The 27,663-nt window shown below is 52.7% G+C and overlaps 1 protein-coding gene across 3 annotated transcripts; it reads left to right on the top strand.

The window, feature by feature from the left end:
* Positions 1 to 27,659, top strand: DHX38 (DEAH-box helicase 38). 3 transcript variants are annotated; one of them, XM_073308353.2, is made up of 27 exons: positions 1 to 129; positions 4,679 to 5,044; positions 5,756 to 5,943; positions 6,099 to 6,209; positions 6,666 to 6,837; positions 7,785 to 7,903; positions 8,051 to 8,127; positions 8,939 to 9,094; positions 10,839 to 11,000; positions 12,083 to 12,190; positions 22,139 to 22,251; positions 22,339 to 22,476; positions 22,803 to 22,989; positions 23,073 to 23,258; positions 23,585 to 23,725; positions 23,879 to 23,989; positions 24,120 to 24,236; positions 24,479 to 24,586; positions 24,699 to 24,811; positions 25,323 to 25,531; positions 25,632 to 25,786; positions 25,880 to 26,035; positions 26,131 to 26,265; positions 26,349 to 26,474; positions 26,698 to 26,793; positions 27,038 to 27,159; positions 27,375 to 27,659. In XM_073308353.2, the coding sequence occupies exons 2-27, from the start codon at positions 4,722 to 4,724 to the stop codon at positions 27,457 to 27,459; spliced, it is 3,714 nt and encodes a 1,237-aa protein (XP_073164454.2). In that variant the 5' UTR covers positions 1 to 129; positions 4,679 to 4,721; the 3' UTR covers positions 27,460 to 27,659. The 3 variants fall into 3 exon arrangements, with proteins under 3 accessions (XP_073164454.2, XP_073164455.2, XP_073164456.2); XM_073308354.2 differs by lacking the exon at positions 6,099 to 6,209; XM_073308355.2 differs by lacking the exons at positions 5,756 to 5,943; positions 6,099 to 6,209; positions 6,666 to 6,837.
* The last annotated feature ends 4 nt before the right edge of the window (positions 27,660 to 27,663 follow it).

Here is a 27,663-nt window from a genome sequence, read left to right as displayed (position 1 = left end):
CGGGGCGGGGGTAGAGCGGCTGCTCTCGCGGGGCATTGTGGGACGGGAATGGCGGCGCTCACTGAGCGCTGAGGCGGCTGCGGAACGGGCGTCGAGGAGACGCGCGGCGGGGCTGGGGGGGGCCGAGAGGTGAGAGGCCGCGGGCGGCGGGGGCGGGCGGGCGCTGTGGTCGGTTCTCGGGGCTCCAAGGGCCGCGCCCAGGAGCCCGTCAGCCGCTCGCTCCCGCGCCGGCCTGGCCGGTTAACGGCGGGCCCGTCCTGGGGTCCCTCGGAGCGTCCCCGCGGTGCCAGGAGCCGCTGCCCCACGGCGCGGGCGGCCCGGGACCAGCCTCGCGGCTCCTGGGGGCCGGCCGGCCGGCGCCGGGGGCTTGCGCGCAGCGCGGCTCGGGGTGTCCCCGGCGGAGCAGCGCCTCTGCCCAGAGGGAGAGGGCGGTGGGCACGGCCGCGCAAAGCAAAGCCATACAACGCGAGCTAGCGCCGGCGCTTATCGGCGCTTGCCGCCCTGCCCTGCCCCGCCCCGCCCCGCCCCGCCACAGGGGCCCCCCGCAAGGAGCTGCTGGCCTCACCAGAACAGGGCTGCAGCCGCTCCTGGACCGCTGCCAGTCCAGAGGGAAGGCTCCAGGCGGCGTTGTCTTTGTTGGCAGGCAGGGTGATCCGGTGGCATAACGTTGCTTTTCACCTTCAAGTGGTTTTGATGGGTTTGTGTTGCCTTTGGTGGTTTCCATTGACTGACGTGGGAGGGGGCAGGTGAGGACAGCGGAACCTTGCACTACATGAGTGGGCCGCCACTGCGACTGCGATTTCCTGGTGACCGCCTTTTACTCCAAGGCTATAGGGCGAAGTTTTCAATATAGCTACATTATTCCTTAACTATTACACACAGATGCACGTCTTAGGCTATGTCTACACTGCCACTTACGTCAGCAACATTTATGTTGCTCAGGGGTGTGAATATGCCACCCCGTGGGTGACCTAAATTATGCCAGCATAAGTGCTAGTATGCACAGCTGCTCCCAGGGGGTGGTTTAATTATGTCGACAAGAGACCTGTGCCACTGTAAGGTCTCTAGTGTTAATATAGCCTTGTGATTGAGTATCAATAAATGAATACCTTGAAAGCGTGTATTTGGTGTACGCTGTGGGGTTGTAGCTGTGTTGATCCTGGGATATGGGAGAAACAAGGAGAGTGAGGTAATATCTTTTATTGGACCAAGCTTTTGAGCCACAAAGTGCTTCAGGTCTGGGAAGGTTATTCTGAGGCCTTGTCTACACTGCCACTTTACAGCGCTGCAACTTTCTCACTCAAGGGTGTGAAACCTCCCCCCCCCCCCCCGCCCCGAGCATTGCAAGTTTCAGCACTGTAAAGTGGTAGTGTAGATAGGGCCCTAGTTGGTGTGTCTGTGGGGAGCCTACTGATGATGATGAGTTTCATGAGACGGTGGGTTGTTTGAAGGCAAGAAAAGGGGGCTCCTGGGTTACTGCAAAGGTGTTAACAGGCCACTTCACTTAGAATGGTTTCTTACAATGTGTTAACTACTTACCCTGAGTGTATAGCTAGCATAAGTAGTTAACACATTCTAAGAAACCATTCTAACACCTTTGCTGTAACCCAGGAGCCCCCTTTTCTTGCCTTCAAACAACCCACCATCTCATGAAACTCATCATCAGTAGGCTCCCCACAGACCCACCAACTAGGGCCCTATCTACACTGCCACTTTACAGCGCTGCAACTTTCTCGTTCAGGGGTGTGAAAAAACACACCCCTGAGTGCTTCAAGTTTCAGCACTGTAAAGTGGTGGTGTAGAGAGTGCACCAGCGCTGGGTTCTACTCCCTTTGTGGAGGTGCTGTGACTACACAGCCACTAGTGAAGACATACCTTCAGGGTGGCATTAGACCCTGCCACAACAACACATGCAAAACCTGCAGACATACCTCCATAGCTACTACGATCAGTACTACTCACAACACGCCTTCCTAGAGCCATGGTCCTACACATGCTTATTGCAACATTTGGAGTACCTCATCCATGTGTGTGAAGCAAGGCAATCACTATGCTCTCGAATGAACTCTCAGGAAAAATAACAGACAAAACCAGCATACCAATCATGGGAGAACACTTTTCACAAAACAGGTTTCAGAGTAACAGCCGTGTTAGTCTGTATTCGCAAAAAGAAAAGGAGTACTTGTGGCACCTTAGAGACTAACCAATTTATTAGAGCATAAGCTTTCGTGAGCTACAGCTCACTTCATCAGATGCATATCGTGGAAACAGTTTTCTTTTCACAAAACAGTCACTCCATATCTTACCACTCAGTCCTCATCCTCAAAGGAAACCTGCACACCTCCTTCAAAAGACAAGCCTGGGGCTTAAATTCATAACTGCATGACACCAAAAATTAGGGTCTTGATAAAGATCCTGGATTTGTGGCGTATTACAACACTCTGTAACCCGCTAACACCCCCCCCCCTTTTTTGGGTCCTATTACTGCAAAGGTGTTAATGGGTTACTTCACCTTGAATGGTCTTTTGCCATGTGTTAACTACTTAACTTAAACAATCTGTGACAGAAGAGCTCTGTGGCTAGAAAGCTTGTCTCTCTCACCAACAGAAGTTGGTCCAATAAGATTTTGCCTCACCCACTCGTCTCTGTATTAGGTATAGTGAGTTTGTTAGGTCTGAAACAGGAGTTGCTTGTAAAGAACAGTGAAGCTTTTGCATGTTTGCATCAATGGGCTGCTGTATCACAGGGGCCTGAGGGTCCCTAAGGGTGTAACTTGTACCCAGGAGAGCCCAGTCTGGGAGTGAGGTGGGGGGCCTGGGCTGAGCTTGTGGGCTAAAGACACGGACCCAGTAGCTTGGGCTGGGCAGAGCAGCAAGGCTAGGGTGGCGGGCAGTGAGTGGGTCCAGCTGGGCCCCAGGAACCTCTTGCTCACTGGAGCCAGGCTGGTCTATGGGGCGATTTATGCTGCATCTGGGGTAAGGGCTGGCAGAGGTTTTGAACGGAGCATGCCAAATGGGCGCTGCTCTTTATCCCTCACAATACAAGAGCAAGGCATGTTCAGTGACATTGCACGTTTAAAACTGATAAAAAGGGAAATATGCTTTAGCCTATGTATAATTAGCTTCTGGAACCCATGGCCACAAGATATCACCGATGCCAGTATTTTGGTAGCGTTTAATAAAGGACTGGGCATCTGTATCATGAATGAGAATATCCAGTTTTGCATTAGGATGAAAAGAGAATCATAGAATCATAGAACATCAGGGTTGGAAGGGACCTCAGGAGGTCATCTAGTCCAACCCCCTGCTCAAAGCAGGACCAATCCCCAACTAAATCATCCCAGCCAGGGCTTTGTCAAGCCTGACCTTAAAAACTTCTAAGGAAGGAGATTCTACCACCTCCCTAGGTAACGCATTCCAGTGTTTCACCACCCTCCTAGTGAAAAAGTTTTTCCTAATATCCAACCTAAACCTCCCCCACTGCAACTTGAGACCATTACTCCTTGTCCTGTCATCTTCTACCACTGAGAATAGTCTAGAACCATCCTCTTTGGAACCCCCTTTCAGGTAGTTGAAAGCAGCTATCAAATCCCCCCTCATTCTTTTCTGCAGACTAAACAATCCCAGTTCCCTCAGCCTCTCCTCATAAATCATGTGTTCCAGACCGCTAATCATTTTTATTGCCCTTTGCTGGACTCTCTCCAATTTTACCCAAGAGGGGTACAATTCCTTCTCTTCTAGAGCATAAAGCACCTGTCTAATTTATGGGGTTTTTCTGATGGGCAAATTATTCCATAACTACACACTCAACATTTCATGCACCTTTTCTCTGAAGCTGCTGGTGGTACAGGCCACTGTCTGAGGCAGGAGCCTGGACTAGATGGGTCCCAGCTCCAATCTAATCTGGCCAGCCTTGTGTTCCTAAAGGATTGCTTTGTATAGAGAAAAAAGAAAAGGAGTACTTGTGGCACCTTAGAGACTAACCAATTTATTTGAGCATGAGCTTTCGTGAGCTATATAAAGTCTGCTGCAGTTTCCACGGTAAACATCTGATGAAGTGAGCTGTAGCTCACGAAAGCTCATGCTCAAATAAATTGGTTAGTCTCTAAGGTGCCACAAGTACTCCTTTTCTTTTTGCGAATACAGACTAACACGGCTGTTCCTCTGAAATTTGTATAGAGAATGTTTTAGGATGCCAGAAGGAGGTCAGTTTATCCAGACATTGAGCTTAGAAAAGATGTGGAGTAGGGTGGGGAAGGCTGATGTTTTTTTCTAAGAATGTGGGGGGCCTTTTTTCTTGAAATTGAAAGGGCTTTTACCCATGAGGTAGTCTATTGCTGAGATGAACTCTCTGGGGGTTTGGCTTTTGAAAGGAGACCTGGCTCCTAGGTTGTCAGCCTGACAGTGTAAACGTTCCTAGTGTAGTGTCTTGCGGCTTTGAACTTCTTCAGCGCTGATCCAGAAATGATTGATTCTTCTTCCCCTCAAGGGAAATTGGAACTCTGAGCTCCTCCATCATGTCTTCTGGGGAAGTGAGAGGCTTGCTTTTTTGGGAGAGAGCAGTGCAGGGAGCCCCATGTATGCCCCCTTCCTCCTCTCGTTAGTTAATCAGAAGCCCAACCCCATGAATCTCAACAACCTTGTCTCCTCATACCAGTGCCTGATTGTGTTCCTTTCAGAGAGCCCCAGGGCATAGACTGCTTGGACCACAAGATCCTAGCGATGGAGGATGTCCCTGTGGACACTTCGATGCACCGGCTGGAAGGAGCTGATCTGGAGACACAGGTTGGAGGCTTGATCATCAAGAAGAAAAGTGCCTGCAGTGAGCAGCATGTCTTCAAAGCTCCAGCCCCCCGCACCTCACTGCTGGGATTGGACTTGCTGGCTGCACAGAAACGCAGGGAGCGAGAGGAGAAGGAAGACACAGAGGACAAGAAGAAGTCCAAAGTCTCTTCCTACAAAGATTGGGAGGAGTCCAAAGATGATTTGGGAGGCTCTGAGGAGGAGGGGAGCGACAGGACCAGCAGGAACAGCCGGCAGGACAGGTGAAGATGCTGGCACGAGGTGTAAGGGGGGTTTATGGCCTCTCCCATCCCTTGGGTGGCTGCCATGTCCTCCTTTTCAGGAAGGGGCTTGGAGTGAGTGCCTGAAGGCAACTGGGCTGATTCATGGAGCTAGTTGTTGTGCTGGATCCAGGGCACACAGGAGAGAAACTGTGGGCCCTAAGCACCTGGGGAGAGGAGAGACTGAGGATTTCTCTGGGCTGGGAGCTGTTGGAGGGCTGAACTCTGCTAGACAGAGGTCTGGAGGCTTCCCCAAGTGAAGGGCCTTGGGTGGAGACAAGTCTGGTTGCCACATACATATCTCAGAGAAGGAGCCAGGTGTTCCTTGGCAAGACCTTGTCCAAGCCCCCTTGGGGGTGTTTCCTCCTCGTTCCTGGTAACATTTTGTCTTAGCTACTGAGGCTTGTGCCTTCCCCCTGGGGTCTGCTGAGGCCAGCTGGAGGGAGGCAGTGGGCTCCCTTAAAGTTGCCCTATGGGTAGAGGGTAGGAACAGGCCTGCCAAGCTGGGAGCAAAGGGAACTTGTGGGCAGGCTGCCATGCTCAGCTCTTTGGCACAGGTTCCAGTTGCACACTCCTTGCCAGGCTAGTAGTGAATGAGGCCAGGCTCCTGCATGACATGTCAGGGAGCAGTGGGGGCTGCAGGCAGAGTCACAGTACGTTCCTGACCCTGCTGAACTGCCCTTTGCCCCTCAGGCATTACCGCTCTGCCCATGTGGAGACGCCGTCCCACACTGGGGGGGTCAGTGAGGAGTTCTGGGAGCGCAGCCGGCAGCGGGAGCGGGAACGGCGAGAGCATGGCGTCTATGCCTCCTCCAAGGAGGAGAAGGAGCACAAGCGGGGGCGCAATAGAGAGCGGGACCACGACCGCAAACGGGACCGAGGTAACTGTCCTGGAGACCTTCATGATTGCTGACACAGGCTCTGGGACCCTGGCTTTGGCTGCTCTGAATCCCAGGGCATGGTCCTGAATCTGGGGTGTGATGGGCTCCGGAGGCTGTTCACACCCTGCATGTCTGACTTGGCACTCTGTTCGCAGAGGAGCGGGACAGGAGCCGTCATAGCAGCAGCCGGTCAGAGAAGGATGGCTCATCAGAGAGGGGCAGCAGCAGGAGGGGTGAACCAGAGAGCCCCAGACACCGACCGAAGGGTAGGAGCAGCTGTCCTTCCTACAGTGCTCTTCCACAGGAGCTGGCAGGAGGCATGCGCTACTCTTGAGGGGCTCTGGCTCCTTCACAAGGAGAGAGCTGAGTGAAAGTCCCCAGCTGAAGAGGCCCATGACTAGTGAACTGCCTCATATCTACAGCCTTCCCTGGGAGTGAGACTGGGGTGCTAGGGGGCCCTGGGGTGATCTTTGAGCCTGCGCCCCGGGAGCATAGTTGCAAGTCTGCGTGGCTGGTATGGGGAGCTGTGGCAGTCATTCCCTGGGGGCATGTCTCCTTAGACTATCTGGGTCGGCTCATAGAAAGCCCAGTGTGAGTTGGTAAACATCTAAGAGGGCCCCCTTGCTGTACTCCTTGTTGGAAGGTCCCAGGCCTTGGCTGCAGCTTGGCAGGGGCCTAGGTTGGCTCAGCATGAGGCATCAGACCCAGTTTCCTTTCCCCAGATGCAGCCACGCCATCTCGCTCGAGCTGGGAGGAAGAGGACAGTGGCTATAGCAGCTCACGGCGCTCGCAGTGGGAGTCGCCTTCCCCTACGCCTTCCTATAGGGACTCTGAGCGCGACCGCAGCCATCGAGCATCCTCCGCTCGTGATGCAGACAGGAGGGACCGGGACAGGTAGTGGGATGGAGGGGCAGGGCCTAGCGGGGTGCCTGAGAGGTAGCTTGAGGGGGCTGCGCTCCCTGGTGATGCTGCAAGGGTCTAAGTTCTCTCTAAGCTGTGCTACTGTGTGGCTGCACAGCTGCCTATTAAGCCTCACACTGGGGCTCAGGGCTGTGGTGGGGAGAGATGTCTCGCCCCCAGCACGGACCTGTGCACCTCCCTGCTGGCCCCAGCGCAGACCTTCCCTGGACTTGCCGCAGCTGGGGGAGAGGAGTGGCCCCCCTCCCCCCGGCTCAGCCCCGTCAAAGCTTCCACGGCTGAGGAGAGGCACCTCTCTCCCGTCCCGGAGGTGCTGGGGGGAGAGTCCTTTCTCCCCACCGCAGCCCTGGGGCAGCCTGCACCCCCACCCCCTCATCTCTGGTCCCACCCCAGAGCCCACACTCCTCAGCCCTCTGCCCCAGCCCTGAACCCCTAATCACCAGCCCCACCCCAGAGCCTGCACCCCCAGCCAGAGCCCTCATCCCCGCATCCCAATCCTCTGCCCCAGCTCTGAGCCCCTGCTTCACACCAAATCCCTCGTCCCCGGCCCCACCCCAGATCCTGCACCCCCAGCCAGAGCCCTCGGCCCCGCATCCCAACCCTCTGCTCCAGCCCTGAGCCCCCTCCTCTACCCTGAACCCCTCATCCCCAGCCCCACCGCAGAGCCCGTACCCTCAACTGGAGCCCTCGCCTCCTCCCCCACATCCCAACCCTTTGCCCCAGCCCTGGCCCCCTCCCACACTCTGAACCCCTTGGCTCACCTCCATATTGGTGGACATAACACAATTCATTCTGCACATGGACATAAAAAATTAGAGGAAACACTGGTGGTGGTATGTGGCTTGTGAGCCATAGGTTGCAGTTCCCGTCTGGCGAATCCATGAGGCTGGCCAGACATTCCTGTCCTGCTTCTGTCTTTGCAGGTCAGTGAAGAACAAGTACCCAGATGAGACACCGCTGCCCACCCCTTCCTACAAATACAATGAATGGGCTGATGACCGGCGGCACCTGGGGGCCACTCCACGGCTATCCAGGGGCAAAGGTGTGGCAGAGGAGAGACCAGACTACCTGGCCCCTCCTCCATCACTGAGACTAGCACAGGGGCTGGCTTCCTTGGGGCCTCCTGGCTGAGAAGCAGGGGGCGAGGGCTGGTGAGGGCCTGTGCTGACCAGATTGTTCCTTCCTCCAGGGAGGCGTGAAGATGCAGAAGAGGGTATTTCCTTTGAGACGGAGGAGGAGCGGCAGCAGTGGGAGGACGACCAGCGGGTAAGAGCTTCTTGGGCGTATCGGTGTGCGGCCTGGAGGCTGTGAGCCAGGGTCTGGTCACAAGGCATGTGGGCGGTGGAAATGGCAGGAGGGCTCTTCTGTACCTTAACTTGCTGGGATGAGGCTTGCGGAGCAGAGCGCGCACAGCCTGGGCCTGAGGCGCACCAAGGCAGGCAGAACCACGTAGGGGTCTGTGGGGCCTCAGTGTGTCTGGTGGAGGAGGCTCAGCAGGGTGTGGGTGCTTGGTCTGGGATTGCTGTACATGGATGCTGGGTGATGGGAAAGGGTCCCTCTGTGTGGGGGTTGGGGAGAAGAGAAGACCCATTTGGGGGTCAGGGATGGGATCTCTTGGGAGTTGGTGGGCTCAGTGCAGGGTCCCTGTGTTGGGGGCTGGGTGGCTCAGTGGAGGGCAGGGTTGGAGGGTGAGGCTCAGTGTGGGATCCCATGGATGCAGGGGGTCCGTTTGTGGAGATTGGACTCTCGGTTCCCAGAATGCTGTCTGCACACTTTTCTGGATCCTGTTCTGAGCTGTTGGCTCCCCTAAGTGGTGAGACTGAGTATGGCTGCTCTCCACTGCAGACAAAGCCCCCCAACTATTGTTAGCTTGGGGCAGCCCCCCCTCTGAGCAGGCCTGATCAGCACCTCTGGGAAGTGAGCCAGGCCCCAGAGTCCTGCATGTCAGGGCACTTCTCCTCTGGGAGTTTGGTAGCAGGCTGAGTGTGCAGCCCACCTGAGCTCCGTCTCTGGCCATTCTCACCCTGCCTTCCCCATCTCTCTCCTTCCCACCTCCGTGCCTGCCCCCATCTCTCAGCAAGCCGACCGGGACTGGTACATGATGGACGAGGGTTACGACGAGTTCCACAACCCCTTGGCCTACTCATCTGAGGAGTATGTGAAGAAGCGGGAGCAGCACCTGCACAAGCAGAAGCAGAAGCGCATCTCTGCGCAGCGGAGGCAGATCAATGAGGCAGGAGCGCAAGGCGGGGCCAGGCCCCTGTGAACATTCAGGGCACTTTCCACCCCAGGGATTCCTGTATTACTGGAGGGTGGGGCTTGGGGATGACAGGTCCTGCAGATCAGGAGGGTGGAGGGAATAGAAGGTGAGTTTGGGATGGCCTAGCATGGGCGAGGGACACGAAAGAAGCTTCTGGCTTTGGGGAGTACGATGGAGCCATGCTCCATCGCTCTGGTGTCACCCCCCACCCCTGGTGTGGGGATGGACAGTGGGAGCTGTGGCCCTGTCCTGAGTCTGGGTGTCCCAGTGCTCCAGATGTACCTGGTGTGGAGGGCCCTAGCTACTGTCACTTGGAGGCTGGGGTTAGGACTAGAGTGATGGGTCCCCTGTCCCCTGCAAGCACACCCAACTCCTGAGGGAATTCTGCGACAAAAAGTTAAAAATTCTGTGCACAATGTTTTAAAATTCTGCAAATTTTGTCAAAAAATAGATGTGGAGGCTCCAGTATGGCAGTGGGGAGCATGGGTGACTGGCTGCACAGAGGTGGGAGATCACCCTGCAGCTCCCCTTTGCCCATCTGGGACAGGGACGTGGCGTGAGGCTCCACTGAATCTTGACACCCCACAAGGTCAGGACCTGCTGCAGAGGTCCATGTCCCTGGGGAGGGTTGCGGGGTGATCTCTCACCTCTGTCATTTTTCTGTGGGGAAGCAAAGAAATCTGTGTGGGACATGAATTCTGCAGCTGCCCAGTGGCACAGAATTCTCCCAGGAGTAACACCCAGGTGTTGCCTTAGCACACTGGCTAGTTGTGTATCCGGACTCCCTGCAACGTCCTGAGCTTTGGAGTGATCCAGAGGTAGCATGCCTGTCATACAGCACACAATGACGAGAGACTCCCCCCTGGGGAAACAGTCCTACAGCCCAGCCTGCCTCCCTTGCAGCCACTCAACTGTAATGTTCCCCACCCTTCTGGCTCCCCCTCCCGATGGGGCCCCTGGTTGTCTTCTCTTCCTAGAGCTGTGCGCACTGACGCCATGATCTCCCCCTTAGTGATCTCTCAGCTGGGCAGGGCAGATGGAATGCTGCTAATCTTCCCTCCCAATCAGCCCGCCAGCTCCTCAAGCAGTTTTGTGGCTTGTCCTTTGAATGGGCTTGGCCTGTTGATATTTTCTGTTACTGTGGTGATCAGATCTGAACATTGCATTGCCAGTGCCATCTTCCTAGCCCTCTCTGGAGGGGGTGCTTCCCTCTGTGCTTGCGGGCCAGAGACCTCTGCAAATGCAGCCCCAAAGGCACTCTTTGTAGATGGGTTGCGTTGCAGTCGGACCTGGCTTCCAGCCGACAACCCGCTTCCGGGGGAGTCTCCGCTAGCATTTCTCCCAGAGCGATTGGCCCGGCTAAGCCCCATGTCCCCAGCCCACCAGGTACGCATTGTATCTGTCATCAGCCTGCTGAGAGGGCTAAAATTCACTATGTCCAGACCAATGTCTGCCCCTGCAGCCCCTCCACGTCACTGTCTTACTGTCCTGGAGCTGCTCTGTGACTCTCTCACAGTAGGATAGCCATACAAGTCAGAGTGAGGAAGGTGGATGTCCTGTTGTTCTTTGTGGGTGAGGAAGGGGGCTGCAGCTTAGATGTGAGGAATCTGTTCTCCATCTGTGAGTGTGGCAGGCTGATGAGGGAAGCTAGGTTATTGTGCCCACCCCACAAGCTGGAGCGGGGTCTGTGACCCTGCTGCCTGTGTTTCTCCTTCAGGACAATGAGCGTTGGGAGACCAATCGCATGCTGACGAGCGGGGTGGTCCATCGGCTAGAAGTGGATGAGGACTTTGAGGAAGATAACGCAGCCAAAGTGCACCTGCTGGTACACAACCTGGTGCCCCCATTTTTGGATGGGAGGATCGTCTTCACCAAGCAGGTGGGGGCTCTTCTGGGGGAGAGCCACTAGCCACTGCAAGGAAGCTCAGGCCTTGTCTACACTACAAAGTTTTGTCGGCAAAAGTTATGCGTCTAATTGAAGCTGCTGTTGCATGTCCACACTAGCTCCTTGTGTCAGCAGAGCGCATCCACACGAACAGCTCTTGTGTTGACACAGAGAGCAGTGCACTGTGGTAGCTATCCCACTGTGCAGCTGGCCACCCCCGGTGCTTTGGGAAGGGTTTGCAGTGCCTCATGAATCAGGTACAGCATCACATGATGCAGGTTTCTCAATCCCATCCTTCCAGGGGCATCCTAGTAGATTGTCAGCCGTTTTTTCAAGGGAAGTGAGTGTGTGTGTGTGGGGCAGGGAGGGAGAGGAGTGGAGAGTGGTGTGTCTGGGGCGTGGGAGACAGCAGGCTGACTGACCTATCCTGAGGCCGGGGGAGGGGGATGCCCCCCCCGCATGTCAGCTTCCTCTGCTTGGCACAGGAATCTCTCCTAAAGCAGCCAACTCTGCCTGCCTGCCTGCCTTCCTGGGTTCTCCCCCAGCCTCCTCTGCTGCCAGGAGCAGCACCCTGAGCGGCTCTGAGCTCTCCCTGCGGAGCAATCTCACAGCAGCACAGCCGGCTCTCCTCTCCCTCCCGCAGTGCAGGGCAGAAAAGGAGCACGCCACGAAATGATTTGCTTTTTGTTCCCCAAAAAGCTGGGCTGTCAGATACTTCCCGGAGCTTTGAAAGGGGAAGGGCGCATGCCTGCAGGGCAGCAGAGATCAAAACCGTGAGCAGAACGGTCATGGCAGGCATTTTGGAATACTGGTGGAAGCCAGTTCTGTTGACAAACAAACAGCAGTGTCTATACTGATACTTTGTCCCTTTAACTTTGCCACAAAAACTTTATGCCTCTCGTTGTGGTTTTATTTTGTCGGCAAAGCAGCAGAGTTTTGCCACCAAAAGTAGCTTTGTGCCTCCTCCCCTGTTGTGTCAGCAAAAGCTGCCTTTTGCGGACAAAACTTTGTAGTGTAGACAAGGCCTCAGTCAGTGCTGATTTGGGACCTCTTCTTCTCTTGCCCCTCCCCTCCAGCCAGAGCCAGTCATCCCGGTCAAGGATGCCACTTCGGATTTGGCAATTATCGCCCGCAAAGGCAGCCAGCTGGTGCGCAAACACAGGGAACAGAAGGAACGCAAGAAGGTAGGTGCCGGGCGTGGCTGCTATCTCCTGGGGGTGGGGTGATCTGTTTTACTGTCTGTGCCTAGGTGCCCCAGTCAAGGACCAGCCCCCACTGTGCTAGGCGCTGCACAAACACAGAACCCACAGATGGTCCCTGCCCCTAAACGTAAGGCAAACGACGGTCTATAAACAGGCCAGTGGGGAATCCAAGGAATCTGTGACACAGTGCTGGTCTGCAGGATAGGCTCTGTTCTCGGTACTCCAGCAGCCTAGCCACTGTCCAGTTATTTGTAGGCATCATGGCAAAGGAGGGGGCAAGATTGCGTTTGTCAAGGCCAGAGACACAGTCAAGACACCCGACGAGCCGAGCCGAGAGTTTCAGCAGTGTAATGAATAAGAAGGGCTGTACGCTAGAGATTTTATGCAAAGAGAACCTCTACCATTTAGACATAGCCCAGAGGTGAGGACCTGGAGAAAGGTACGAGTCGAAGATGACTCCCAGGTTACAGGCCTGAATGTCAGGCAGGATGGTAGGGTTGTTCACAGCGATCAAGAAAGAAGGCGGGGGTAGGAGCTCGGTTTTAGCCATGTAGAGTTTGAGCTGATAGCTAGACACCCACGAAGAGATGTCAGTGAGACAGCCCGAGATTTTAGTTTGGACAGACAGAGATGGGTCTCGGGTTGAGAGGTAGCTCTGTGAGACATCCGCATAGAGATGATAGTTGATGCAATTGAGATTACCCAGAGAGGCGAGAAGGGGCCACAGAGCCTCGTGGAACCCCCATGGAAAGCTGGAGACAGGATGAGGAGAATTCTCTGAAGAACGTGCTAATGGAGTGTTTAGAGTGGTAGGGAAAGAACTAGGAGAGAAGAGAGTCATGGAAGCCAGTGGAGGACAAGATTTCAAGAAGAGCATGGTCAATGGTGTCAGCAGCTGATAGGTCAAGGAGGATGAGGATGGAGTACTGGCTCTGAGCTTTGCCTAGGAAGAGGTCACTAGAGACTTCGCTGAGAGTGGTTTCAGTGGTGTGCAAAGGGCAGAAGCTGAGTTGGAGAAGGTCTAGGATGGAACTGGAGGAGAGGAACTCCAGACAGTGATCGTAGACAGCATGGTCAATGAGCTTAGAGAGGAAAGGGAGATGAGGCGGTGGTTGGGGTCAAGGGTGGGTTTTTAAGATGTAAGCGACTACAGCGTGCTTGTGTTGTGAGGGGGAAAGAGCCAGAGGAGAGTGAGAAGTTAAGTTGAAGAGTAAGGGAGAGGATGGAGAGTGGGAGCAAGGAAGATCAGGAGATGGGTTGGGGTCAGTGGAGGTAGAGAAGGAGAACAGACGAGAAACTTGAGAAACCACTGCGTCTGTGACCGGGGAGAAGGTGGTGAGAGCTGGGGGAAGGAGTGGGAAGGGAAGGTGAGCTGAAGGGAGGGGAAGATCACATGTTGTATTTTGCCAGTTTTTCTCTTGGAAGAAATTGGTGCCGAGAGAGGAGGGGGATGGAAGGAGGGTTTGAGGAGCAAGTCAAGTGGTGAAAAGGGGCTGGCGTTGTTGGTGCGGGATTCAATTCAGCAGGAGAAGTAGAGTTGTTCAGATAGGAAGATGGCAGAATGGAAGGAGGAGATTACGCATTTGGAATGGAGGGGATCAGCCCAGCCACGGAATTTCCACCCGAGACGCTCTGCAGCATGAGAGCCGGAATGGAGGAAGTGGCTGTTGTGGCTGATCCATTGCTGGGAGGTGGCAGGGTAGATCTGGTGATGGGAGAGAGGGACAAGAGAGTCGAGAATGGAGGAGAATGAATCATGGAGACACTCCGCAAGGATATCCATGGAAGAGAGAGGGCTGAGAGCAGACAAGAAGTCAGTGCTGATGGACTGGAAATCATGGAAAGACCGAGTAACAGTTTGAGGTGGGACTGATGGGTGATGCTGAGCAGAGAACAGGGGAGGGTTGGAGAGTGGGGGCTTCAACAGCCAGAGAGAGCAGTGCTTGGTGGAGACCAGATCAAGGGGATGACCCTTTTGATGCATAGCAGAGTTGAACCAGGGCAAATAAAAAGGTGAAGGCCGGCTGGTGGGGACTCAGCCTCCTGTCGCTGCTTTCCTCCTCCAGCGCCTGCAGCGAAGGAGACCCCTATGTCCACGGGAATTGCATTAATAGATTCTAAAGGCAGAAGGGACCCTGTGACTTTAGTCTGGCCTCCTGTATAACACCAGCGGTAGCGCTTCCCTGAAATAATTCTGGTTTGAACTAGAGCAGGGCTTCTCAAACTTCATTATACTGCGACCCCTTTCTGACAACAAAAATTACTGTGTGACCCCAGTCTGAGCCCACCCTGGGCAGGGGGGCCAGAGCCCAAGCCCCACCACCCGAGGTGTGTGTGTGGGCGGCAAAGCCATAGCCCAAGGGCTTGTAACCCTGAGCCCCTCCATCAAGGGCTGTGAAGTCCTGAGGATTGGGCTTTGGCCCCAGGCAGTGGGGCTTGGGCGTGGGCTTTGGCCCTGGGCCCCAGCAAGTCTAACGCCAGCCCTGGCAACCCCATTAAAATGGGGTCTTGATCTACTTTGGGGTCCCGACCCACAGTTTGAGAACCACTGAACTAGAGCATAGCTTTTAGGAAAACATCCAATCTTAATTTAAAAATTGCCAGTGATGTAGAATTCACTACAGCCCTTGATAAATTATTCCATTTTTTAACCGTCACTGGTAAAAATTTATGTCTTTCTTCCAGTCTGAATTTGTCTAGCTTCAACTTCCAACCATTGGATCATGTTACACCTTTTTCTGCAAGATTGAAGAGCCTGTTATCAAATATTTTTCACCATGTGATCAAGTCACTTCGTTATACTGCTCTTTGTTAAGTTAGATTGAGCTCCTTGACTCTATCACTGTAAGGCAGGTTTTCCAATCCTTTAATCAGTCTCATGGCTCTTCTCTGAACCCTCTCCAATTTATCAACATCCTTCTTGAACCGTGGACACCAGAACTGGAAACAGTATTTCAGTAATGGTCACAAAAGTACCAAATACAGAAGTAATATAATCTCCCTTCTACTGAATATTCCCATTCATACATCCCAGGATCGCATTAACCCTTTTGGCCACTGCGTCACACTGGGAGCTCATCTTCAGCAGATCCAGCCACCATGACCCCAAGTCCTTTTCAAAGTCAGTGCAACTGGCCTGCATTCTTTGTTCCTGGGTGTATTGCCTTACATTTGGCATCTTGAAACACACTTTGTTTGCTGTGCCCAGTTTACCAAGCAGTCCAGAGTGCTCTGTATTAGTGGCTTGTCCTCGTCGTTATTTACCACTCCCCAAATCTTTGTGTTATCTGCAAATGTTATCAGTGAGTTTGTTTTCTTCCAGGTCCTTGATGAAAGATGTTAAATAGCCTAGGGCCAAGAACCAATCCCTATTGGACTGCACGAGAAAGGCAACCACTCAGTGATTCCCTGTTTACAGTTATATTTTGAGACCTGTCATTTAGCCAGTGGTTCATCCATTTAATGTGTGCCATGGTGATTCTGTGTATTAGTTTTTTAATCAAAATGTTGTGTGGGCCCCAGTCAAATGCCTTACAGAAGTCTAAAAAGAATCTTTCTTCTTTTCGTGGCCTCCCGCTGTGTAGGGTGTCCATCAGGTTCCGGCGTTTATTTCAGCCTTGTGCTGGTCTGTTCAAGGTGAAATTATGGACTTGGCTCCTTTCTCTAGGGTTCTGTGAAATGTTTCTCTAGGTCCCTGTCTTTTTCTCCATATCATTGTGGTGAAGGTCATGTTGGTGGCATCCTTAAAGTGTGTCCAAAATGTGTCTGCCGTTGTCGTCATAGCATATTTGATGCTTTAGACTGGTTTGCTCTACTTAGTTTCTGATGTTGCAAGCAATTCTTTCCAATGATCTTTGAAGATCTTCTGCAGACATTTACTTTGGAATGAGTTGATCTTACTGATTTCTGTTGTAGACTGCCATGACTCTGCTCCGTAAAGGAGGACAGACATGATGTCAATGTTAAAAATTAAGATTTTTGTGTCAGTGCCAATCAGCTACTCTTCCATATCTTTTTCGGTTTATGAAAGTTGTTTGCTGCTTTTGATGGTCGCTGCTTGACATCTAGCATACGTCACCATCATTGCACATCTCGCTCTTCGTCTATTCTGAGGGTTACTTTTGGGACATTGATAGCTATATACTTTCTCTTCCTCTTGTTGATGAACAAACCAACTTGTTTTTGCTGTGTCTGCTAAAAGCTGGGTGGTGCTTTGTTTGTCCATAAAATTCTTCAGTTTCCTTCCTTCCGTTACTTTCCTCATGAAATAATCAATGACTAGTGCAAACAATAGTGAACATAAGAACAGCCATACTGGGTCAGACCAAAGGTCCCTCTAGACCAGTGTCCTGTCTTCTGACAGTGGCCAATGCCTGGTGCCTCAGAGGGAATGAACAGAATAGGTAATCATCAAGTGATCCATCTCCTGTCGCCAATTCTCAGCTTCTGGAAAACAGGCTAGGGACACCATCCCTGCCCATCCTGGCTAATAGCCATTGATGGACCTATCGTCCATGAACTTACCGATTTCTTTTTTGAACCCTGTTATAGTCTTGGCCTTCACAACATCCTCTGGCAAGCAGTTCCACAGGTTGACTGTGCGTTGTGTGAAAAAATACTTCCTTTTGTTTGTTTTAAACCTGCTGTCTATTAATTTCTTTTGGTGACCCCTAGTTCTTGTGTTATGAGAAGGAGTAAATAACACTTCCTTATATACTTTCTCCACACCAGTCATGATTTCATAGACCTCAATCATATGCCCCTTTAGTCGTCTTTTTTCCAAGCTGAAAAGTCCCAGTCTTATTAATTTCTCCTCATATTGCAGAGCTCCATAACCCTAATAATTTTTGTTGCCCTTTTCCGAACCTTTTCCAGTTCCAATAGGTCTTTTTTGAGATGGGGCGACCACATCTGCACGCAGTATTCAAAGTAGGCATACCATGGATTTATATAGAGGCAGTATGATATTTTCTGTCTTATTATCTATCCCTTTCTTAATGATGCCCAACATTCTGTTTGCTATTTTGACGGCCGCTGCACACTGAGTGGATGTTTTCAGAGAACTATCCACAATGACTCCAAGATCTTTTTTGAGTGGTAACAGCTAATTTAGACCCCATCATTTCATATGTATAGTTGGGATTATGTTTTCCAGTGTGCATTACTTTGCATTTATCAACATTGAATTTCATCTGCCATTTTGTTGCCCAGTCACTCAGTTTTGAGAGATTGTTTAGTAGCTTTTCACAGTCTGCCTGGGACTTAACTATCATGAGTAGTTTTGTATCATCTGCAGATTTTGCCACCTCACTGTTTACCCCTTTTTCAGATCATTTATGAATATGTTGAATAGGACTGGTCCCAGTACAGACCCCTCGGGGACACCACTGTTTACCGTAGTCCATTTTGAAAACTGACCATTTATTCCTACTCTTTGTTTCCTATCTTTTAACCAGTTCTCAGTCCATGAGAGGACCTTCCCTTTTATCCCATAACTGCTTACTTTGCTTAATAGCCTTTGGTGAGGGACCTTGTCAAAGGCTTTCTGGACATCTCAGTACACTATATCCACTGGATCCCCCTTGTCCTTGTTGAACCCCTCAAAGAATTCTAGTAGATTGGTGAAGCATGATTACCCTTTACAAAAACCATGTTGATTCTTCCCCAACAAATTATGTTCATCTCTGTGTCTGACAATTTTGTTCTTTACTATAGTTTCAACAAATTTGCCTGGTACTGAATTTAGGCTTACCGGCCTGTAATTGCCGGGATCACCTCTGGAGCCATTTTTAAAAATTGGCATCACATCAGCTATCCTCCAGTCATCTGATAAAGAAGCTGATTTAAATGATAGGTTACAGACTACAGTTAGTAGTCCTGCAATTTCACATTTGAGTTCCTTAACAACTCTTGGGTGAGTGCCTCTGGTCCTGGTGATTTATTACTGTTTAATTTATCAATTTGTTCCAAATCCTCCTCTAATGACACCTCCATCTGGGACAGTTCCTCAGATCTATCAGCTAAAAAGAATGGCTCAGGTTTAGGAATCTCCCTCATTCTCAGCTGTGAAGACCGATGCAAAGAATCCATTTAGTTTCTCCGCGATGGCCTTATTGGCCTTGAGTGTTCCTTTAGCATCTTGATTGTCCAGTGGCCCCACTGGTTGTTTAGCAGGCTTCCTGCTTCTGATCTACTTAAAATTTTTTTTGCTATTACTTTTTGAGTCTTCGGCTAACTGTTCTTCAAAATCTGTTTTGGCCTTCCTAATTATATTTTTATACTTCACTTGCCAGAGTTTATGCTCCTTTCTATTTTCCTCACTAGGATTTAACTTCCACTTTTTAAAGGATGCCTTTTTGTGTCTCACTGCTTCTTTTACTTTGTTGTTTAGCCATGGTGACACTTTTTGGGTTCTCTCACTGTGTTTTTTAATTTGCAGTGTACATTTAAGTTGAGCCTCTATTACGGTGTCTTTAAAACGTTTCCATGCAGCCTGCAGGGATTTCACTTTTGGCGCTGTACCTTTTAATTTCTGTTTAACTGACCACCTCATTTTTGTGTAGTTCCCCTTTCTGCAATTAAATGCTACAGTGTTGGGCCGCTGTGGTGTTTTTCCCCGCCACAGGGATGTTAAATTTAATTATATTATAGTCACTATTACCAAGCGGTCCAGCTATATTCACCTCTTGGACCAGTTCCTGTGCTCCACTTAGGACTAAATCAAGAATTGCCTCTCCTCTTGTGGGTTCTAGGACTAGCCGCTCCAAGAAGCAGTCATTTAAGATGTCAGGAAACTTTATCTCTGCATCCCATCCTGAGGTGACATGTACCCAGTCAATATGGGGACAGTTGAAATCCCCCATTATTATTGAGTTTTTTATTTTAATAGCCTCTCTGATCTCCCTGAGCATTTCACAGTCACTATCACCATCCTGGTCAGGTGGTTGGTAATATATCCCTACTGCTATATTCTTATTATTCAAGCATAGAATTACTATCCATAGAGATTCTGTGGTACAATTTGGTTCATTTAAGATTTTTACTTCATTTGATTCTGTGCTTTTTTTCACATATAGTGCCACTCCCACACCAGCACAACCTGTTCTGTCCTTCTGATATATTTTGTATCCTGGTATTACTGTGTCCCACTGATTATCCTCATTCCATCGCCTTTCTGTGATGCCTATTATATCAATATCCTCATTTAATACTCGGCACTCCTAGTTCACCCATCTTATTATTTAGACTTCTAGCATTGGTATATAAGCACTTTAAAAACGTGTCACGTTTTAGCTGTCTGCCATTACATGATGTAATTGAATGAGACTTTTTTTCATTTGACTGTTTCTCATCAGATCCTACCTGTATTTTATCATCTTCCATAGTCTCCTCCTTACGAGGACATAGAGAATTTCCATTAGTAGTTCCTCCCCTAAGGGATGTCTCTGTCCAAACCACGTGCTCCTCTGCCCCTGTCGGCTTTCCCCCAGCCCTTAGTTTAAAAACTGCTCTGCAACCTTTTTAATGTTAACTGCCAGCAATCTGGTTCCATTTTGGTTTAGGTGGAGCCCATCCTTCCTGTATAGGCTCCCCCTTTCCCAGAAGTTTCCCCAGTTCCTAATAAATCTAAACCCCTCCTCCCTACACCATCATCTCATCCATGCTTTGAGACCCTGCAGTTCTGCCTGTCTACCTGGCCCTGCGCGTGGAACTGGAAGCATTTCAGACAATGCTACCGTGGAGGTCCTGGACTTTAATCTCCTACCTAGTAGCCTAAATTTGGCCTCCAGGACCTCTCTTCTATCCCTCCCTATGGTACCTACATGTACCATGACCACGGGCTCCTCCCCAGCACTACACAGAAGTCTATCTAGATGTCTCAAGTGGGGACACAGAACTCCCTTACGTTATTCAGTTGTCACTGCAAGTCATTGGCTGATGTTGTCACCGTCTCCAACAGCAAATTCTAATAATAAGAATAATACATCAACAGCACAGTTACCAACAAACTTGTAATCTCATAAATTTGATATCAAGTTAGTTTGACAGGATCTATTTTCCACAAACCTATGTTAATTGGCATTAATTGCATTACTCTCCTTTAATTCTTTATTAATGGAGTCCTGTGTCAGCTTCCATGTTGTCTTGCCCAGCATTGACATCAGGCTGACAAGCCTGTCTTTACCCGCGTCGTCCTATTTACCTTTTCTAAATATTGGCATGACCTACACTTTTTTCCGGTCTTATGGAACTTCCCCAGTGTTCCAAGAGTAACATCCCAGCAGCTCCTTGACCAATTCTTTTAAAACTTTGGACCTGCAAGTTATCTGGACCTGCTGATTGTAAAATGTCCTTACTATAGTAGGTGCAGTTTAACATCCGCCTGTGTTCCTACTGGGGTGAAAAGTGTTGCATCAGCATATGGTATGACTGATGGTATGATTACATCATCTGTTTTTTCCCTAAATACAGAACAGCGATATTTATTGAACTTGTCTGCCTTTTCTGCATTGTTGACAAATCTACCTTTTCCATCCAGTAATGGACCAATAGTGTTGTTAGGATCTTTTTTGTTCTTAATTTACTTTAAAAGGCTTCATAGAATCATAGGATGGGAATGGACCTCAAGAGGTCTTTTAGTCCAGTTCCCTGAACTCAAGGCAGGACTAAGTTATTATCTAGACCATCACTGACAGGTGTTTGTCTAACCAGCTCTTAAAAATCTCCAGTGACGGAGATTCCAAGACCTCCCCGGGCAATTTATTCCAGTGCTTAGCCACCCTGACAGGAATTTTTTCCTAATGTCCAACCTAAACCTCCCTTGCTGCAAGTTAAGACCATTGCTGTTTGTCCTATTCTCAGAGGTTAAGAAGAACAATTTTTCTTCCTCCTCCTTGTAACAGCCTTTTTTGTGCTTGAAAACTGTTATCTCCCCTCTCAGTCTCTCTTTTCCAGACTAAACAAACCCAGTCTTTTTTCAGTCTTCCCTCATAGGTCATGTTTTTGAGACCTTTAATCATTTTTGTTGCTCTTTTCTGGACTTTCCCCAATTTGTCCACATCTTTCCTGAAATGTGGCGCCTAGAATGGGACACAGTAACTCCAGTTGAGGCCTAATCAGCACGGTGTTGAGTGGAAGAATTACTTCTCGTGTCTTGCTTACAACACTCCTGCTAATACATCCCAAAATGATGTTTGTTTTTAGTTTTTTTGCACCCGTGTTACACTGTTGACTTATATTTAGCTTGTGATTCACTGTGGCCCTAGATCCCTTTCCATAGTACTCCTTCCTAGGCAGTCGTTTCCCATTTTGTATGTGTGCAAATAATTGTTCCTTCCTAAGTGGAGTACTTTGCATTTGTCCTTATTGAATTTCATTCTGTAAACATCATCTTTCTTCCATTTGTTTATATCTATATATAAAAATGTATTTATTTTTCATAGCTGCATTCACTTTCCCTCTAAGCTAGGTTGTTTTTTAACCAGTGCAGCCTTCTCGATTGTGGTTTTTTGGGCCTCTAGAGTGAATTGGAGAGGATCCCATTGTTACTCTGTGTGCATGAGGGAGATGTTAAGGATTTGAGTCAAGATCCAGTGGGTGGAAGATGAAGATGGACAGATTCAGTCTAGAAATAAGGCATGAATTTTTAATAGTGAGAGGAATTAACTGTAGGAACAAGTTGCCAAGGGATGTGGTGGATTCCCCAGCACTTGAAATCTTTAAATCAAGATTGGTGTCTGCCTAAAAACAAATCTGCTCTAGTTCACCCAGAAGCTATGGGCTTGATGCTTCAGGAGTCATGAGTGAGGTTCCAGACTAGATGGTCACAATGTCTGACTACGAATGTCCCATCTGGGATGTGACTGCAGAGGGTTGGGCTCTCTTTCTCTGCTCTTTTGGTGAGCTGGCACTTTGCTCTCTGCCTTTCAGGCTCAGCACAAGCACTGGGAGCTGGCTGGCACCAAACTGGGAGACATTATGGGCATCAAGAAAGAGGAGGAGCCGGACCAGACTCTGACAGAAGATGGCAAGGTGGATTACAGGTAGGCGTCTGCTTGGTGGGGTTCTGAGCCTGGGACTTGGGTGAGGTCCATGGAGTCACACACTCAGGGGCTGCCGTGTCTCCCCAGGACAGAGCAGAAGTTTGCTGATCACATGAAGGAGAAGAGCGAGGCCAGCAGCGAGTTTGCTAAGAAGAAGTCGATTGTGGAGCAGAGGCAGTATCTGCCCATCTTTGCTGTGCAGCAGGAGCTGCTCACCATCATCAGGTACTGCTGCTAGCCCCTCCCGCCCTCCCGGGCAGCTTCTCTTAGGTAGAGAGGCAAAGCCAGATGGGTTGTCAGCTCCTGTACAGCTCCTGGGTGGAGCCCAATAACTTGTCTGACTGAAGCATCTTCCAGAGAGGCCTCCAGCCTTGACTGGAAGGCATCAGGAGATGGGGACCCTGCTGCTTTCCCCTGCTCCCCCTCCCTCCCTCCCTCAGGCAGGTCTCTGCACTGGGGGGGTCCTTCGGCTGTGGGAGCAGGCTGCGCAGATCATATGCTGGAGCAGGGAGAGAAGCCCGCTGCTGAGAGACCTTTCTGCTCTTCCCTAGGGATAACAGCATTGTCATTGTGGTGGGGGAGACTGGGAGTGGCAAGACCACCCAGCTGACCCAGTACCTACATGAGGACGGCTACACCGACTACGGCATGATCGGCTGCACCCAGCCCCGCAGAGTGGCTGCCATGTCAGTAGCCAAGCGGGTCAGCGAGGAGATGGGCGTGAGCCTGGGAGAGGAGGTGAGTCTGGCCAGGCCCCGGGGTAGCCCTGCTGGACTGCTGGTGAGGTGTGCTGTGCAGGTGCTGACTTCTCCCCTCTCCAGGTGGGCTATGCCATCCGCTTTGAGGACTGCACGTCCGAGAACACGGTCATCAAGTACATGACGGACGGGATCCTGCTGCGGGAGTCCCTGCGCGAGGCCGACCTAGACCACTACAGCGCCATCATCATGGATGAGGCACACGAGCGCTCGCTCAACACGGACGTGCTGTTCGGCCTGCTGCGGGAGGTTGGTGCACCTGAGGTTGGGGCGGGACGTGGGATGGTCTAGGGGCAGCAGAGACACAGGCCAGAGCCTGGCTGCTGGTAGCACCGATTGGATGCTCTGCTGGGACTTAAGGAGGGAAGGGTAGGGAGATGAAGGCTCTGGGGCAGGGGGAGTGAACTGTGCCCTTTGCAGAGGGGGGAGGGAATCAGCACAGTACCCTGCCCTCGCGGTGTTGAGGGTAGGGGGAGGAGTGGCCTGGGCCCTGTCCCCTGCTGCAGTGTCTGGGGACAGGGCTCAGTGCCTGCCTGGGCCCTGCCCCGTGCTGCCCTTGCAGTCTCTCTCTCCAGGTGGTGGCGCGGCGTGCGGACCTGAAGCTCATTGTCACCTCGGCCACCATGGACGCAGAGAAGTTTGCCTCTTTCTTTGGGAACGTTCCCATCTTCCACATTCCTGGCCGCACCTTCCCTGTCGATGTCCTCTTCAGCAAGGTGCCCGGGGCGGGTGTGGGAGGAGAGGGGGTCTGGGCAGGTCTGGCTGCGCAGGGAGCGGAGGTGGATGTTCTGTGTGATGGCTCCTGTGCACGGGGGGGGAGTTGGGGTGTGGGCAGCCAGGCCCCCCTTGAACTCCTCTCTGCTTTTCAGACCCCGCAGGAGGACTACGTGGAGGCTGCGGTGAAGCAGACCCTGCAGGTGCATCTGTCTGGGGCCCCTGGAGACATCCTCATCTTCATGCCAGGCCAGGAAGACATTGAGGTGACCTCAGTGTGCCTGTAATGCTAGGCACCTCCCCTCCCTGGGACCTGGAGGCACTAGGCACTCCTTCTCCCCCTCACCCCCCGGCCCTTGTGCCTTTGCTTGCTTTCACTCCCCTCTCTGTCCCCAGGTGGCCTCGGAGCAGATCGTGGAGCATCTGGAGGAATTGGAAAAGGCCCCAGCTCTGGCTGTGCTGCCCATCTACTCTCAGCTGCCCTCTGACCTGCAGGCCAAGATCTTCCAGAAGGTAGCATGTGGCAGGGTCTCCTGGGGGAGGGGAGCAGTGGCTGTTGGGCATGGGACTGGCCAGGGCAGGGCCTGCTGTGTGGGGGGCACCTGATGTCTGACTGCAAAAGGTAAAAGCCAGGGACCTGCCACTCCCTGTCGGGCGCTGATCCTGGCACTCCTTGTCTGCATCCCTGGGGGCACTGTCAGTTGGGGGCTGAGGGCTGCCAGCCCCTCACAGCGCTGACATCTGGTGTGTTGCAGGCTCCGGACGGTGTCAGGAAATGCATTGTCGCTACCAACATTGCGGAGACCTCGCTGACTGTGGATGGCATCATGTTTGTCATCGACTCCGGCTACTGCAAACTGAAGGTGAGGTGAGGGCCGATGGCGTTGCCCTCTCCCTGGAGCTGCTGCATAGCTGCCTTTTGGGCCCTGCTCTGCACCCCCCACCTGTCTCACTGCTCCTTGCCTGCCCCGCCAGGTCTTCAACCCCCGTATAGGGATGGATGCCCTGCAGATCTACCCCATCAGCCAAGCCAATGCCAACCAGAGGTCGGGTCGTGCTGGCCGGACGGGCCCAGGTCAGTGCTTCAGGTAGGTGCCTCACTGCAGTATTAACCCCTTGGGTGCTGAGCTGTGGACACAGCAGCTGCTTCCCCTCGGTTGGCTTGACTCTAGCGGCTCCGTGGGAAGGGTCCTGGAGCTCAGAGAAGAAGGGAAGTCTGAACTGTGTGGCCAGGGCTCCCCTGTCAGCTCCCAGTCCTCAGCCCAAAGTGCCCCAGCTTGGAGGGGATGCTGCCATGTCAGGGGTCTCCCAACTGCACCACGGAGAGCAGCATGTCCAGATCCAGCTGCCTTGGCCCCTCGGCTGCAGCGATGGCATCTCCTTGTGTACCCAGCCCCTCCTGCTGTGTTGCTGGGGGTGTGTGCAGGGTCTGCTCCCTACCCCAAAGCAGGGCAAGCTGGAGCTGCAGCGACTGTGCCCAGGATCCCTGCTCTAGAGGAGCTGCCCTGGTTCGCTGTGGCTGAGCTCAGTGAGGAAGTGGAGCCATCTGAGGGGCTGGCTGGGGAGGAGGGAATGGCACTCATGGCCTCGGTTCCCCAGGCTGTACACCCAGAGCGCCTACAAGAATGAGCTGCTGACCACCACGGTGCCTGAGATCCAGCGGACCAACCTGGCCAACGTGGTGCTCCTGCTCAAGTCTCTGGGCGTGCAGGACCTGCTGCAGTTCCACTTCATGGACCCGCCCCCTGAGGACAACATGCTGAACTCCATGTACCAGCTGTGGATCTTGGGAGCCATGGACAACACAGGTGAGGAGGGAGGGGAGCGCTGGGGGATTCGGGGGGTGGGTGGGTGGGTAGGGGGCGCTGGGAGCTTGACTTGGTACCGGCTCCTGTGTTGCTCTGGCAGGTGGCCTGACCTCAACGGGGCGCCTGATGGTGGAGTTCCCGCTGGACCCGGCGCTCTCCAAGATGCTCATTGTCTCCTGTGACATGGGCTGCAGCTCCGAGATCCTGCTCATCGTCTCCATGCTCTCTGTGCCCGCCATCTTTTACCGGCCCAAGGTGCGTGCCTCTCCTCTCCTCTCCTCGTGTGTGGGCTGGGGGGGCTAATCCCTGCCCTCCGGCTCTAACCCTGCGCCCCCTGCTCCCATCTAGGGCCGGGAGGAAGAGAGCGACCAAGTGCGGGAGAAGTTTGCTGTTCCGGAGAGCGATCACCTGACCTACCTAAACGTTTACTTGCAGTGGAAGAACAACAGCTACTCCATGCTGTGGTGTAACCAGCACTTCATCCACGCCAAGGCCATGAGGAAGGTGGGGCTGTGCTGGGAGGCCAGGGCCTGGAGGGGGCAGAGGGTGGGGCCTCCAACGTGGGTGGGCAGGTCTCTGACGGGCATGTGCTGTTGCAGGTGCGGGAGGTGCGTGCCCAGCTGAAGGATATCATGGTGCAGCAGCGCATGAGCCTGGCATCCTGCGGCTCAGACTGGGACGTGGTCAGGAAGTGCATCTGTGCCGCGTACTTCCACCAGGCTGCCAAGCTGAAGGTGAAGGGTGGGGTGTGCAGGGCGCAGGCTGAGGGAGGAGCAGGGTACCGCCTGGGGCTGTGCTAACTCGATTCTTTCCACAGGGCATCGGGGAGTATGTGAACATCCGCACTGGCATGCCCTGCCACCTGCACCCCACCAGCTCTCTCTTTGGTATGGGCTACACTCCAGACTACATCGTGTATCACGAGCTGGTCATGACCACCAAGGTGAGCGGGCAGTGCGCTCCCTGCTGGCGAGCGAGATGTTCTCAGAGGGGGTGGGTTGGGGCCTGGCCCTCCACAGGAGCTCTGCCGTCCATTGTGCCCATTAGTGCTGGGCTGAAGGCTCTTGGTGTCCTGGGAGGCAGGCAGGGCCGTGTGGCAGCGGTACCTGGGAAGGGGAGGATGGGACCCCTGTGGCTGGCCTTGCCCTTGCTCTTTCTCTCCCCAGGAGTACATGCAGTGTGTCACGTCCGTGGATGGAGAGTGGCTAGCGGAGCTGGGACCCATGTTCTACAGCATCAAGCATGCGGGGAAGTCGCGTCAGGTAAGGCTCCTCCCAGGGGTGCAGGCCAGTAGCTCTGCAAAGCAGGGTGGGGGACTCCCCCTGGGAACAACCTCCTTGGAGACTGGGCTTTGCCCACAGCCAAGCTGATGCTGCCTGCTTTGTGCCCAGCTATGCCCACACCCCTGCAGGCCTGGGGAGCGGCGCAGGGCACCCAGCTAGGCAGGATTGGGCATAGGCCTCTCCCCTTCCCAACTCTGAGCCCTTTCCCTTGCTGCTGTTGCAGGAGAACCGACGTCGGGCCAAGGAGGAGGTGTCTGCCATGGAGGAGGAGATGGCTCTGGCTGAAGAGCAGCTGCGAGCACGCCGGGAAGAGCAGGAGCGGCGCAACCCACTGGGCAGCGTGAGGTGGGTGCTGGGCATGGTAGCAGGAGCTGTCCCCAAAGGGCTGCATGTGGATTGTTCTCTCCTGTGGGCCACTGGGGTCCTAGGGGGATAATGACTTTGCTGCGAGTAGCCCCTGAGTGGGGAAGGAGCAGGTCCAGCGCTGGGGCTTCGGGCCTATCTGGCAGGGTTCTGAGCTCTCCGGCCCCATGGCTAATGGCCCTTGCTCTCCCTCGCAGGTCTTTGAAGATCTATACTCCGGGGCGAAAGGAGCAGGGGGAGCCTATGACGCCACGCCGCACTCCTGCCCGCTTCGGCCTGTGAGCAGGCGCTTCCCTGTGCTGGCCTGGGGCTGATGGATTCCTTGCGGGGAGCTGGCTCTGGCTGGGCTGTTCCCCGCTGTGTGTAAATGTGACTCTGGGGTGCTGGGGCCCTGCCCTGCCCTGCCATCTCCACACACCTTGGCACTGTTTGCTACAGAGGAGAAATAATTTTATTTGTATAAATGTTGGTGGCTGCCAGCCCTTG

This window comes from Lepidochelys kempii, chromosome 12, assembly GCF_965140285.1.
Source record: "Lepidochelys kempii isolate rLepKem1 chromosome 12, rLepKem1.hap1, whole genome shotgun sequence".
Taxonomy (NCBI): Eukaryota; Metazoa; Chordata; order Testudines; family Cheloniidae; genus Lepidochelys; species Lepidochelys kempii.
Note: the sequence above shows the minus strand (reverse complement) of the source record. Positions and strands in the feature narration are given on the sequence as shown.

What these genes read in the sequence shown, in the direction of transcription:
- DHX38 (XM_073308353.2), top strand. Translation starts at nt 4,722, where the DNA reads ATGGAGGATGTCCCTGTGGACACTTCGATGCACCGGCTGGAAGGAGCT. An exon ending in GACAGGAGGGACCGGGACAG is followed by an intron (nt 6,838 to 7,784) that starts GTAGTGGGATGG and finishes CTGTCTTTGCAG; the next exon opens with GTCAGTGAAGAACAAGTACC. An exon ending in AGTGGGAGGACGACCAGCGG is followed by an intron (nt 8,128 to 8,938) that starts GTAAGAGCTTCT and finishes CCCATCTCTCAG; the next exon opens with CAAGCCGACCGGGACTGGTA.